We start from the raw sequence: 15,352 nt of genomic DNA on the forward strand, positions 1-15,352 counted from the left end.
GCAACACATTAAAAGGATCATACACCAAGATCACATTGGGCTTATCCCAGGGATGTCAGGCTTCTCCAATATATGCAAATCAATCAATGCGATACACCATATTAACAAATTAAAAAATAAAAATCATATGATAATCTCAACAGATGCAGAAAGAGCTTTTGACAAAATTCAGCACACATTTATGGTAAAACTCTCCAGAAAATTGGAAAAAAAGGAACCTATCTCAAGTAATAAAGGTCATATATGATAAACCCACAGTAAACATTATTCTCAATGGTGAAAAACTGAAAGCATCTCCTTGAAGATCAAGAAGACGACAAGGGTGCCCACTCTTGCCACTATTATTAACAACATAGCTTTGGAAGTCCTAGCCACGGCAATCAGAGAGGAAAAAGAAATAAAAGGAACCCATATTGGAAAAGAAGAAGTAAAATTCTGTTTGCAGATGACATGATTCGCTACCTACAAAAGCCTAAAGATACCATCAGAAAATCGTTAGAGCTAATCAGTGAATTAATTTAATAAAGTTGCAGGATATAAAATTAATACACAGAAATCCCTTGCATTCCTATGCACTAAGAATGAAAAATCAGAAAAAGAAATTAAGGAATCCATCCCATTCACCATTGCAACAGAAAGAATAAAACACCCAGGAATAAGCCTATCTAAGGAAATGTAAAAGCAATATACAGAAAACTATTAAGACATTGATGAAGGAAGTCAAAGACAACATAAACAGATGGAGAGATACACCATGTTCTTTCTTGGATTGGAAGAATCAATACTGTGAAAATGAAAATACTACCCAAAGCAATCTACAGAGTCAAAGCAATCCTTATCAAATTACCAATGACATTTTTTACAGAACTAGAACAAAAAATATCCACAATTTCTATGGAAACCCAAAAGACCCTGAATAGCCAAAGCAAACTTGAGAAAGAATGGCACTGGAGGAATCAACCTCCCTGACTTCAGACTACACTACAATGTAGTCATCAAGACAGAATGGTAGCGGAACAAAAACAGAAATACAAACCAATGGTACAAGATAGAAAGCCCAGAGATAAACCCACACATCTATGGGCAGGTGTGACAAGGATGCAAGACTTTATCTTTGACAAAGGAGGCAAGACTATAGGATGAAAAGTCTTTTATTGAAAAGACAGTATCTTCAATAAGTGGGGCTGGGAAAACTGGACTGCTATGTGTAAAAGAAGGAATTAGAACACTTCCTAAAACTACACATAAAGATAAACTCAAAATGGATTAAAGACCTAAATATAAGACCAGAAACTATAAAATTCTTAGAGGAAAACATAGGCAAACACTGTTTGACATAAATCATATCAAGATCCACTATGACCCACCTCCTAGAGTAATGGAAATAAAAATATACAAATGAGATCTAATTAAACTTAAAAGCTTTGGCACAGCAAAGGGAAACCATAAACAAGATTTAAAGACAACCCTCAAAAAAAAAAAAAAATAATAAAGACAACCCTCAGAATGAGAGAAAGTAACTGCAAATGCAGCAGCTGATAAAGGATTAATCTCCAAAATATACACACAACTCATGCAGCTCAGTATCAGAAAAACCAACAAACCAATTAAAAAACAAGCAGAAGACCTAAACATACATTTCTCCAGATGACATACAGATGACTAATAAACATATGAAAAATGCTCAACACCAATTATTAGTAGAGAAATGCAATCAACACTACAATGAGGTATCACACCACACCAGCCATAATGGCCATCATCAAAAACTGCACAAAAAATAAATGCTGGAGAGAAGGTGGAAAAAAAGGAACACTCTTGCACTGTTGGTGGGAATGCAAACTGATATAGCCACTATAGAGAACAGTATGGAGATTTCATAAAAAACCAGGAATGAAACTACCATATGACCTAGCAATCCCACTACTGGGCATACACCCTGAGAAAACAGTAACTGAAAAAAACACATGTATTGCAATGTTCACTGCAGACACAGAAGCAACCTAGATCTCTGTTGAAAGATGAATGGATAAAGAAGTTGTGGTACAACATACAATGGAATATTACTCAGCCATATAACAATGAAAGAGTTTGAATCAGATCTAGTGAGATGGATGAACCTAAAGCCATTTATTCAGAGTGAAATAAGTCAGAAAGAGAAAAAGATCATATATTAATGCATATATATGGAATCTAGGAAAACGGTATTGATGAACCTATTTGCAGGGCAGGAAAAGAGACTCAGACATAGAGAACAGGCTTATGGACACAGTGTGGGCAGAAGAGGGTGGGATGAACTGAGGGAACTGGACTGAAATACAAACATTATCATATGTAAAACATATAGTAAGGGGAAGCTGCTGTATATCACAGGGAGTGTGACCCGGTACTCTGTGATAACCTAGAGGGATGGGATGGGATGGGGTGGGAGGGAGGGAACATATGTATACCTATGGATGACTCATGTTGATATACGGCAGAAACCGACACAACACTGTAAAACAATTGTCCTCCAATTAAAAATAAATTAATTAATAAAATAAACCTCACACGGAAGATGTAATTTTGTCTTTCACTTACCTACAGTATTTCCAGAAGCAAATTTCACTGATGAATTTATCTTATTTTCTTCTGAAAGGTCAGATGTTTTCACAAGCAATGGGCTAGTGGGATTAGTATGATCTAGGAGAGAATTAATAGGTAAACATACAAGATATAGATACCTGCATTAATAAATTCATAAACCTCAGAGTATAAGACTTCATTTTAATACTCCAAAGAAGCAGCAAGTAAATCCATGAAATATAAGACAAAGTAATATTTTAATAGGATAAATATAAACCTGTTTATATAGAATTTGTTATCTGCCACAACAGAAGATATCTTATAATGAAAAAGTCAAGCTGCATGTTCATACTTTGTTAATTTTATCCCTTAGGGCAATTAGTTAAATAAAGCACCACACAAACAACCATAAAGTAAGTAATTTATTGTTGTCGACCTACATAGAAAACAAATCTACCTTTGAGAGACCCTAACTAAAACATTTAATCTAAAATGAGGAGAAACTTCAAGAATTAAAGCAAAATAAACAAAGACAATATTCATTTTAACATACACCTCTTCAGTTAAAATTTGAACACATTTTTCAACGTAGATTCGTAAGAAAGATCATAAAAATACAGAATGCATTAGAAAAGTCACATTTTCCAAGCATCCTTATTTAAAATTTTATAAATTAAACACAATAATTTGCTTAAATTTAAAAATATACACATAATACATAGTATATTGCTGTAAAAAGTACTATGTTAAAAATAAGTAATTAACAAAAGGAATTTGAACTCAGAATGACTGCTTGTGTATTTTGGTTTGATGCTAAAATATTAACACAACACACTAAACTAAAAAACAACCCAGCAACAGTTTTCTTACCACTGCCAGTTCTTTTAAGTTCCATTTCCTGCATGTGGATTTTGCTTGGAGTCATCCGAATGGGAACCGGATGAACAATAGCAGTATCCTACAGACAAATGGGAGGACATACAGAATTTGTATTAAAAATGCCAAGTAGATACCATGAAATAACCAAAACTAACAATACTTCAAAAACTAGTGGACAGAGTTCTCATTCACACTAAACTAAGCATGAGAAGTAATTTTTTAACTAAAAATTCCAGAATTATATTTAAAAAATCAAGCTTACTATATATGCTTAAGAATCTGATTTGTTTTATAAAAAGTATATTTTAACTCTGAATGATTAAAGATGTGAAGAAAAAAATTGGTCTTACACAATTCATGACAATATTCAAAGGCAAAGTGTGAAACGATCTGATAAAATTATATAAATTTGAACCTTTGAGGTTAAAAGTGAACTATTTATGAGAATCCAAAGACTGAGTAACAGACTGAACTCATTTTCACTAAACTGCTCAAGAAAACTTGACACTCTTCTTTTTCGTGTATAAACAAAGTTAATGAAATGCCCATCGTATTGTAACAGTAGGCACAATACATACTTCATATAGATTAGTTCCACAGAACTGTTTAAAATTCATGCATAAAACTTCCACAAAGGAATTCATTTTCTAAGTTAGGATAAGTAACACTCCTACTCTAATACTTAAACTTTTCATGACTATAATACATCTGATAATCCTCAACTTAACTCATGAGTAGCAAGTCTAGTTAGAGCAGTTAAGGAACTGGTAGAACAAATTTCTGAAACGACTGAAAAGTGTATAAGGCGCTGCATGGCAGCCTTTCCAAATGGGAAGGGAGAAAGGTGCATATGGGTAGCCAGGCAGGCCTGGCCCTGGGAGCTGAGCCACCCAGGGGAGGAACAAGAACAGGATCAAGCAACTGGCTTAATGGCAAAAGACCAGCTGATAACATGGCTACAGGAGTTCAGCTCCTTCTACAAGGAGCTGGCTTATATTTTGAATGTGCTGCTGCTAAAGACAATCTGAGATCCTTAAATTTTGAATATCTTGTAATGAGTTTATAATTTAGTGTAAAGAATAATGACCTTTCAATTTAAGTTAGACACTGTTCTGGTGACAGTATTAGGTAACACCACAGAAAGCTGAGTTCCAGCATACCATCTCCTGTTTAAATTACAGGTCTCCTTGGCTAATTCTCGTAATCTCTAAATTCAAACCATTAATAACAAATGAATTATTTATTGCAATTGTATGGATAAATCCATTAACAGTAATTTACTGTCCCCATACCAGTGAGACTCTGGACAGATAGTTATGTACTATCTAATAAAATTGAACTAACATTTCACCTACAACTCTAAAATGATAGTTATAAAAGATGAATATAATAGATAGATAAAAGTTTATAGATTTCTCACATAATAATGAGTCATATTCAAAAAATTATTAACAATAACTCTAGATTATGGTTATAAAAAATATGGCTTCAAGAATAACTATTTTCTTAACTTACAATTTTAATAGCAGAAATAACTGCTAAGAACCAGAATTTAACATTCTAAGGCAAGATTAAAGGAGAAAGCATGATATCTCATTATTCCAAACCCAAACAAACTAGGAAAAAACAAGCAAGAAAAACTTATTAGATGCTTTAACTCATAATACTGATCTAGTATGTATTCTGTGTGTGTGTTTATAAAGTCAGATTTATGAAATTTGTAACAGAAATATTAAACAGCCTTTTCACATATTTACCATACAAAAAACAGAAGTCACAGTAATGACGCCAAGAAAAGAAAATCATGAAATCTTCTAGAATGAATATTCTCTAAATAATCTGCCTAAGTTTCTGTACTAGTAAATCAATTTTCTGTTGTTATGAGCCTGCTGCTGCTGCTGTTGCTAAGTCACTTGTCGTGTCCGACTCTGTGAGCCTACAACAGCTTTAATCCACTAGATCCTGCTACTAGCAGGACAAGGCAGTTCCTGGAAGAGTTTTACACAGATGACCAGGCCTAACCTCAGACTACCGGACTGGAAGCTTGGTTTGTGACTATGACGTGCAGCACAATAAAGAGCATTTCAATATCCAGATGAAGAACCATAAATGCCTATGATTCTTTGAGTCCCGAGCCAAAAGATGCTAAGCAAAACTTCTTCTGCTCCAAATTAGCATCCTCATATTTAAAAATAGAGAAAAAAGTAAAAAGACTGACTGGAGGCTCTGCCCATTTCTTCTGTCTACTCAAATCACACAAAGCCTTTAGGACCCACTCCTACACACTCACAACCATGGCACATTTGTATCATATATTTGAGTACTTCATCTGATACAATTTAGTACTTTACTGAATATTCTATTGTGCTCATGTATCTATATTTTCTACTTGGCTTAAATCTTATTACCCTATTTGTCTTATTATCCTGTTTATCCCTGCTTACTTTCTATTCCTGTGTCACTTAGTTCAGGTGCTCATCATCTGACACTCTCAACCCCATCAATCCTTCACACTGTTGCCTGCATAACCTTCCCCAGCTACCTCTTCATAACCTCCATCTTCTCATGGAACTTCTTGTTAGCTCCCAGTGTCTATGAGATTAAGTTCAGATCTTTGGTTGAGCACATAAAGATCTTCCCACTTGTGTTTCAATCATGCTCTTTATTCCCCATCACTGCCCCATACACACCTACCCTATATCTCACTGCACTGAACTGCTCCTGCTCATGATTTTCTTTCTGCTTGGAATGCCCTTGTCCACTCCTGCCAATTAACAGTTTCATTAAAAATTCATCATACAAATGTAACCTCTTTTGTGAATACTTTCCCAAACATACTGGGCTGAGTTATTCTACAGTTCTCCACCCACAGTCTGTTCACAGCTACATATGATAATTATCACAATCAGCTATTATTACAATCATCAACTTGTAATGATCAAGCTGTGGTCTACTTAAGACTGGAATTTTTTTTTGACATCTTGGTATTCCTAGAGAATAACATGAGCACCTGGAAGAGGGCTCCACCAAACCAAGTGACTGGGCTGGGCATAATCAGTGATCAAATGAACTCCCTTTTCACATGCTGAGTGACACGAACATTCTACAGCACTCAAGATCAGACATAAACCGTGGTGAAGACTAGTGCACTGCACTTCTCATCATTTCAGAATTTCCCAGCAGAAACAGATTCTACCAGAAGCTATTAACTGATAAGCAGTTCAACAAAAGTAATCAAGTTTCTGGAAACGAGATAGCAAAAACCCAATTTCATAAGAAATCTGAGAGCCTAAAGCCAGCTTGGTTTTCATGTGAGGTCACTGAACTGTGTGACAGCTGTCTCTAAGTGTCACAGAGCAGAGTGAAGCTCTTCACAGACTTAAAACTTTATGGAGCAAATGCCTACTTATCAAATTTTGGCTTTTAAAAATTACTCCATCAATTCTTTCCGACATGGTAAGGTACGCTAAATTTGTATATCTGAACTGTGGTGTTCTTTCTCTCCTATGTGATTCTAATTTGAATGGATCTTATTTACTTACTTATAATTCTCATTTATAAAAGCCTTGCTGAGGGTCATTTGGGATTGTGACTACAGACTGTTCTGTGGATAGGCAATATGTTAAGTAAGAATTAGATGATGGTTAAGAAGCTCAGACCCTCACTGAGAGCAGAGCATTGTACCAATCGCAAGTTTATAGTGAGACTATAATTCACCACAAGAGAAAAAAGATGTTTTCTGGTACCAGATTATAAATATTTAAGACTGCCAACATTATTAAATTTAGAGGTCTAAATTCAAGTTTAAAATGTTGATTGACCATTTATATTTTTTTTTTCCCTAGAGCCTTCTGTCATACTAGAAATAACAAAAGAAAGTAATGTGTTATGTCATGTAAAACATTAGGCTGGAATTCACAAATTTGGATATTATTTTCAAGAAGTTACAAGAACATCACTGTTATTATGTCAACTATTTCCCTGCATTTTCTGCCAGTCATGAATCAATTTATTTTGCCTTTGAGTCTATATTTTTAATGTTCTTTCCTAGCCTGACAATCATAATACAATGAACTTCTATTTTCAATATCACTTAAGGGTTAGAGAATAAAAGAGAGTCTCGACTGCTATATCCTTCCCTGTAAAGTACTTTTACTAAAGTACTTTAAACAAAATTAACTTGACTCTGCAAATAGGAGATAGTAATAATATGGAGAAATGAAACTCAGAGCTAAAGTAAAACAGCTTATAGCACACCTGTCACTTTCCAAGGGACCTTAATTACTGCTTCTAATAAGCAGCAAAAATTGCTAAGCGTTACCTTTTATTTATCTTCCATTTTTCAGAGACTAAAATCAAACATTAACATCCTCAAAGTGGTAAGAAAAGAGAAGCCAAAGGCATAGATAATCTACATATTAACTGTTCCCTAAATAATGAATAATCATAAAATAGACACTTAAAACATTTTGATATATTATGTTTGACTATAACAGCATTCTCTATATTTCAAATAGATACAAATTCTTTAAAACTGTAAAACACCAAAGGTTCATTCATTTAAAATGCTGAAGCCATACTATTATCTTTAAATGCCACTTCTCCCCAATTTATATTAAATAACAAGAGTATTTCTACATTTAATGAATAAAATGCTGGCTATCTTCGGTCAGAAACACCTCAAAAGAATGCCTCATGTCACCTTCTCTGTATCTTTTCACTGAACTTGTTTTTAAAAATCCTACCTTTACACTCTTCTTCCCTTCCTACTTACTTCCTCTTTTCTTTTTGAAAGGTGCTTATTACCATGTCCTCCTCTTTACAGGAAAAAAAATTAAAAGAAAAAGCCGAAGTGAACAGTGAGAAGAATGATTAATAGCTAAGGTTTTGAAGTTTTCAAATAACTTGAGGAACAAGCAGGGCATATATGAAGTTCAATCTATGGGGACAGAATTTATTTTTTAAATCAGGATGTGAACTTTGTAGCATTTTCAAAGCAACACAGCAAACCACAGCAAGACAAGACAGAGGTCCTCTGCACAAATGAAAATCTGATTGACAATTCTACATTGTTTTTCTGAACTTGATTCTCTTGTAACAGAACTCAACATACTGATTAAGTCAAAGCTGTACCATCTGGACTATTAAATAAATGATGACACTGCATATTTACATACATAGTACATATTACATGATGTGTAAGCATACAAATAAAATAGTATTTACTGTCATTACACTGAAATAAACAGCATGTTTAATAAAAACATACACTCAATTAGCAAATAAAAACAAAGTTAACAGTATCAATTGTTCACAAAATGCTTCTTTAGACACATGTACCAGATTTTAAAAACATAGATTTCTCACCAAAATAACTAGAAAATACAGAGAATGGTAAAAAAAAAAAAAAAAAAAGAAAGAAAAAGTTCTTTCCACCACTGAACACATAAAAATTGAAAAGCCTGCCACCATTTCCCTCTAAGCACTCCACTGAATCATGCACATCAGCTAAAAACCATAATGAATGAAAATTTGGGTTAATAAAATTAATTTCAAACAAGCAAGCTAAGTGATTGACTTACAGGATCAGCTGGTGCAATGTTAGAATCAAATTGGGTCAGAGTTTGTGAGCTTGAAGAGCGTTCACTAAATGTCTCCCACTGCTGAACAGACAGAGGAGAGACAAGTCAGCATGATGAGAAAGATGGAGTAAAAGATCACTGGAGAAGATTTAGCAAAGTAATTCAGAGGTTGCACTGCAAGTTGTGTTTCATAGGCCTGACAAATTCCGTTGTTTTATTTTTCCATAAACATTTTATATTATCTATGTAAAGTGAGCAGCTTCATAATCAAATGTACAGTAATAACTAATCTCTCTATGGGAGAGATTCAAAGCCTTACAGAACAAAGGAAGAGTCTAAGTGGTATAAATGGTAACCAGATAAAAATTTTAAAGAGTTTTTTCTAGACTAGAGAAAGAATAACTTCAAATCCTTCACTGAAAATCTAAGTGTTAATGCACTGAATTAGTGATGCTAATGAATTCTGATTGTATCAGAGTTTTGGCCAAAACAAAGCAAGTCAGTGTGACTTGCCAGTGCGACCCCTGAAAGATGATTCTATTATGTACGTGCACATATTTTATACAAATGTATAGATATTTAATAAAATATAACTGAGATAAAATGCAAAGAATTCTGGAATTAATATAAATTGCAGTTTATGTCAATCTGCAGCAAATCAACCCCTACATTCAGCATTATGAACAGGGCCATGCCAGACCACAAGACAGAACTGCCAATCAGGCACCCACCTCCAACCCCATGCTAGAAAAATCAGAATGCGGCCACAATGAGAGCAAATCAAGCAACTGAGTATGTGTTATATATAGAAGATGTATTTTGATATGAAATACTACTCTTCTAAAAGAGGTACACAAGTATCATACCTCAAATTAGGTGGAGTGATAAGTGAATAATTTTAGTAACTCCATTTGAAGATCTTAGTAATAAACAGTATAGGATTTTTAGATCAAAATCATTAAAATTATGATTACAATTTGATTCTTAAGAATTATCAATGACTCTGAAGAAGGAAAAACATTTGCACATATAAAATATATACACACAAATGTTTACACACAGACACACCTATCCCATTAACTAAAGTCCTCTTTTCATAATTCAGTAAACATTTTTATGCTTCAAAGTTCGACTTAATATTTAAAACAGTGCTATTCAATTTGAGAAGAAATGTAGAAATTAAATAATAGCAAATGAACACATTTATAAAAATTATCTACAAAAATGGCTAATGTAATCATTCAACAGTTTTTCTCTCAGATGTTTCAAAATCATAAAATTAAGATATACTTAGAAACACTGATGCATTCAGAGTGTCTCCTGAATAGAGAGTCCATAGTAATTCACTTATTGTGGGACATCACTTCAGGGAAGTGACTTACCAATACCTGTTGATCTAATTAGTTTCTTCAATAATTACTGTTGCATAGGTACAGAAGGAATTTTTAAAATTGTAACTATCTAACTGTGGAGAAAAGTTGAGATGCAGACTATTTTCTACCAAAAAGAAGACATTTATTTACCTATTTGGTGGCATGAGATTTTACCTGATTTCACAAGGCTGTATGTAAGCTACCTGGAGTGCAGAGAAACACTCTTATCTTTATAAGATTGGTATAATGGTTAAGAGCACAGTCTCTGGAACCAGACTCCTGGAATCCTAGTTATGCCGTACACCCTTAGGCAAGTTATCTAATCTATGTTCCAGTTTCACCATGTGAAATATGAGATTAATAATGCTTACATCACAGAATTGTTATAAAGATGTAAACAGTTAATATATGTAAAGAGCTTTTTGAACAGAGCTGGCACATCAAAAGTCCTCAATAAATTTTATTGATTATTATTAATGTTATCCCCTACAGTGCCTCATCTATATTAACAGGTGGTGAATAAATATTTACTGAAAGATTAGTGCTTCAAGGCAGAAAACTAAAATATAAATTCCATACACTAAGGAGATTTAAAAAAAGAAATATTATTAAAATGTGTAAAAAAAAATCAATGTTAGTTTTAGTAGCATTTTTATTTTCTACACACAGTAAAAAAAAAAAAAAAAAGAAAAATTATGACATTCAGAACCTTATTAGCAAATACTACAAAATGAAACTTGCTAGGAATATTTAAGAAGAAAAAATGCAACTGCTTAAATCAGAGATCAAAGGATTTCCCTTGCTAATTTTTAATGATCATGTGATTTTATTTAGAATGAAGATGAACTGAATTGAACTTTTGAATTGAGATGCCTTAGAGTTACTTTTACTTATGAACTGACATTGATAAAAATACTTTTAAAATCTGACACTGCTTTTTAAAAATGACAGAAATTAATAAATGCAGCAAAAATAGTGCTTTCAAGAAACTGACCCTATTCTCTTATTATAAAGCCTCTCTACTAGTAAATTCTTTTAAGGCTTAAATTTTCCCTCCAGAAAAACACTCATATAAATTGTTTTGTAACTGACAGCACAACGGATGTATGTTATAATGTCTCAGAAATAGGTATCTGTGATTATGTCATAAAGCAGCGGCAAGCACTTTAAATCTGCCAGTTAGTTCTCTGTTTTTCAACTGTACAAAATTAACTGGTGTCTCTTAAACCCAATATTTTTCTGGCTTTAAAAGACATGGAAAACACAGAAGCTTAGAGGAGTTTCTTCCTGAAAGTAAAAAAACTTTTATGTTTGTAGCACTATCTAAAAGTGATATAAAAAAAACTGTAAGAAAAAATATATAGATATAACTTGTTCACAAAGAAGACTGCTCTAACAAGTTAAGCAGTGTTCTTCAATTAGAGATCTACAGAGCACTAAGGTTTAACAGAGTAGCCTCAGGGAGCGCTTTGTGGAGGCAGGGCCTCAGGTCCTCTTCCCTTATTCTAACCAGAGTGGTCCTACTTTCACTGTTTTATATAATTGAGTTCCAAAGTAATGGGGCAGAGGGGAAATGTGTCTCAAATTCTGTTTTGTATGCTGTGCTTGGTCTTACATAACATGGTCTTTATATAATGGTCTTTAACCAATGCATTTAACAGGGTTGAATCATTCCATTTTGTATTAAACAAAATAAATTACTACAAATAGCTTGGAATACTTTTTTCATGTGGAAAGCTGGTTGAGTGGCTTCTTATATCACTCCCAATGCTAAGATTCGAAATCTATTATCCCAGGCTTTCTTACAGGAATGAGAAGGCAGTGTGACACAGAGGGTGTGCTAGCTGACTGAATGTCAAAGGACTTGTGTTCAAACCTCAGCCCTTGTCCCTTACAGGCTGTAAGATATCTTGTCTAAGACATCTACCCTTTGACTGTTAAGCTCAGGCACCTGCCTCATCTAATGCAAAGGGTTTTAACAGGAATGAATGGTGGAAGCTAAATGATAGTACATGTATGAAAAAGTACTTTGAAAACCTCAAAGAGTCATATAATTACAAGTATCTATCATAGTCACATTTGATATGGTCCATACGCATGCTGAAAGAGCTATAGGCTGAAATTACCCTGCTTGAAACTTCTTACCTTAAAAAAGTGAACGTTAGTGAAAGAAAAGGGAAGCTTTGCTAACCTCACTGCTCTGATTCAGCTCAGGCCAAGTCTGGTTTAGTGACGGCATTGATGGAGACTTGCTTGGAGGAGCTTCTGCAGGAGAGCCTGAATAACCTACCTCACCTGGCTGATCCCCAACATCTGCAATTTAAAAATAGAGAAATTTTCTATAAACAATATTTTAGTTCTGGAATACTTATTCATAAAAACCTAACAGAAGATTTTCACAAGTAGTAATTTATAACCTGAATTTCCTTTTCTCACGTTCCCTGAACAAACATTTTAACAATTAATCAGGCAATATGTATTCCTGCTACTTATTGTGTATCTGAAACCAGAGTCTTCCATGAAAAATAAAATCTAGTTAGAAATACACAGAGAAAGAATGTTCTACGTAGCAATTCAATAAGGTACTTGAATCTTCTTCTAATAGAGATGGATTTGTACCACTTCCCAAAGTGTACTTCGAGGAACATTAATCAGCAAAGCATTTTTAAAAATTAGGTTTTTTTATTCAAATAAACCTGAGGATACCATAATTCTCTGTTGGATGTGTCCCCATGCAAGACCTAGAGCAAATAAGCTTTGTTTAAATCAGTCTTTCCCAAATATAAACTTTCTTAAAATCAGATAAAAATCTCTCAACATTCCCTTGGCATATACTTTAGGAAATGTTGATTTACACTAGTTCACTTGCATTTTCTCTATAAGTCTTCCCTGTAACCAAGAAGCAGCATATATTTTTAAGGCAGACAGCAAAAGGAGAGAAAGAACCCAGGCACGAGCAAAAAGCAAAGTCAATAAGCCCACATGAAACAAACTTATCGTTAGGCTCACTAGCATTTACAGACTTAACCGAGAGGACTACAAATCCATGACACAATTTCAAAGTGGTTTTTAAAGTATTATGTGATATCATGTCCTACTTTTAATTAGTTAGGGCCTCATCTAAGCTCTCTCTTAAACTGTAATTTTAAAATGGAAGAAAATTTCAATGGTAACTAAATTCTCATTCCAATCTTCCCAAGTTTTACATGGCTTTGAATATAATTCCTATCTGCAAATCACATTAACTTTGCCAAATTAATGGAGTATACCTAATCTGTTTAGAACCTGTGTCAAAAAATATGATTCTAATATCCATCACTATCTTTTTGTTTGTGACCATGGGTAAGCTGAATAAAATAAACAGCACCTGGGTTTCTCCGTCAGAAAGGAAGACACTTGCCATTAAATGTTAGTACTATATTTCAGATTCCTACAGAGACAGACATATAATAACTTAGTGAAGTATAGGTTTAACCTTTCAATCTATTCGTAAGTAAATCCTTCACACTTTAGTACTGAACACAGAACCTCATACTTACTAGGCACTCAAATATTTACTGAATGAGTTACTTTTTGTGATCTTCATTTAAATTCATTCTTTAGTGTTATTTCCCTAAAACCAGAGTTAACTACTGAGACTTTGAAAAGTTCTCAAAATTTTTCTTCACCTTATTGTGAAGAAAAGGTGAACATGATTACCTCGAAATATCAATACTTCCCTTTTACTCACCCTGACATTATTTCTTTATAAGTCAAATCACACTGCAAGTTCTAATCTATCATATTTTGATAAATTTTGGTTTTCAAAGATCAAGAGTTATTCAGCTTTCTTTCTTACTTCCATGCCTTCTCAATAAAAGTACCATAGTGATACAGAACAGTAAGAGGCAGAAATGCTTTAAGTAACATTCTATAAAGACTTTTTAACTCAAGGCTCTCAGAGAACAACTAATGAAAAAAATTATTTATGATAAATAGTAGCAGCAAGTTCCTCATGGAGACAGCTTGTGGTTTTCAGTCTGAACAAAAATCATGGACTTTTTTTCCTATGGTAATAAAGGGAAAGGCAGTTGAAGGAGGATATGGCTATAGATGTAACAGTTTACTGGAAGTGAAACTGTTAGAAGGATAGAGATTGAAGAAGTATCTTTAAAAGATCCCTCAAAGCAGGTATTAAAGAAATGAGAAACAGAATATAAATAGTATTAACTACAGGATGACTAATTTTCAAAAGAACCTATTCAAAAGTCATATTCCATTTTACTTAAGCTCCGAATATCACCTTAGAGCACACTGGGGCCCTCATTTGACTGTCTAGATCTCTGTTTTCCTGTTAGTCCACCACTGAGAAACTTAGGGCCAGGGTGCATGCCACTACCACTGCTGGGAAGTTCAGGTTTGGGATGGATTCTGGGTACCTCTCTAATTCACTGGTATAAAGGTGCAGCGGGTCTAGCCCCTTGAGGCTGAGAACTGAAGTTAGTCACTCAAATAATTACACTTCATAGTCAGCCCAATACAGTTATTTCCCTAGAGTAGTAGTTCTTAAAATTGTGAACCATGGACTCCTGGGAACCCCCATGACTCTGCTAGGGGGTCTAAAAAGTCTATTATTTTTGTAATAGCAATAATGCTTTTTCCCCTGTGCTGGCACATGCACTGATGGTGCAAAAGCAATGGTGGGTAAAACTGCTAGCTTATCAGCAAGAATTAAGCCAGTGGCTCCTAAATACACTAGCAGTCATTGTGTTCTTTATGCCACGCATTCCAGTTAAAATATATAAAAATAAATAAACCAATAACTTCACTAAAGAATGTTAACAAATAAGCAGTAAGAATTATTAATTTTATTAAATTTCACCCAAAGACTCATTTTTAAAATACTCTGTATGATAAAATGGGAAACATATATAAAGCACTTCTCCATACTAAAGTGCAGTGGTTTTCTCATGG

The 15,352-nt window shown here is 33.9% G+C and overlaps 1 protein-coding gene across 9 annotated transcripts in view; it reads right to left on the reverse strand.

Moving 5' to 3' along the window:
• Positions 1–15,352, reverse strand: part of REPS1 (RALBP1 associated Eps domain containing 1) — an 89,294-nt gene that overhangs the window by 18,080 nt on the left and 55,862 nt on the right. For 4 of the 9 annotated variants that reach the window (XM_012182986.4, XM_004011378.5, XM_012182988.4 and 1 more), the window contains exons 9-12: positions 12,591–12,712; positions 9,027–9,107; positions 3,436–3,523; positions 2,581–2,682 (exon numbers count right to left, since the gene is read on the reverse strand). In XM_012182986.4, the coding sequence (XP_012038376.1) occupies positions 2,581–2,682; positions 3,436–3,523; positions 9,027–9,107; positions 12,591–12,712 (393 nt within the window). The remainder of the gene's footprint in view (positions 1–2,580; positions 2,683–3,435; positions 3,524–9,026; positions 9,108–12,590; positions 12,713–15,352) is intronic. The other 5 variants (XM_027972498.2, XM_012182987.4, XM_004011379.5 and 2 more) reach the window with 2 other exon arrangements.

The sequence above is a fragment of the Ovis aries genome, chromosome 8 (assembly GCF_016772045.2).
Source record: "Ovis aries strain OAR_USU_Benz2616 breed Rambouillet chromosome 8, ARS-UI_Ramb_v3.0, whole genome shotgun sequence".
Classification (NCBI taxonomy): domain Eukaryota; kingdom Metazoa; phylum Chordata; class Mammalia; order Artiodactyla; family Bovidae; genus Ovis; species Ovis aries.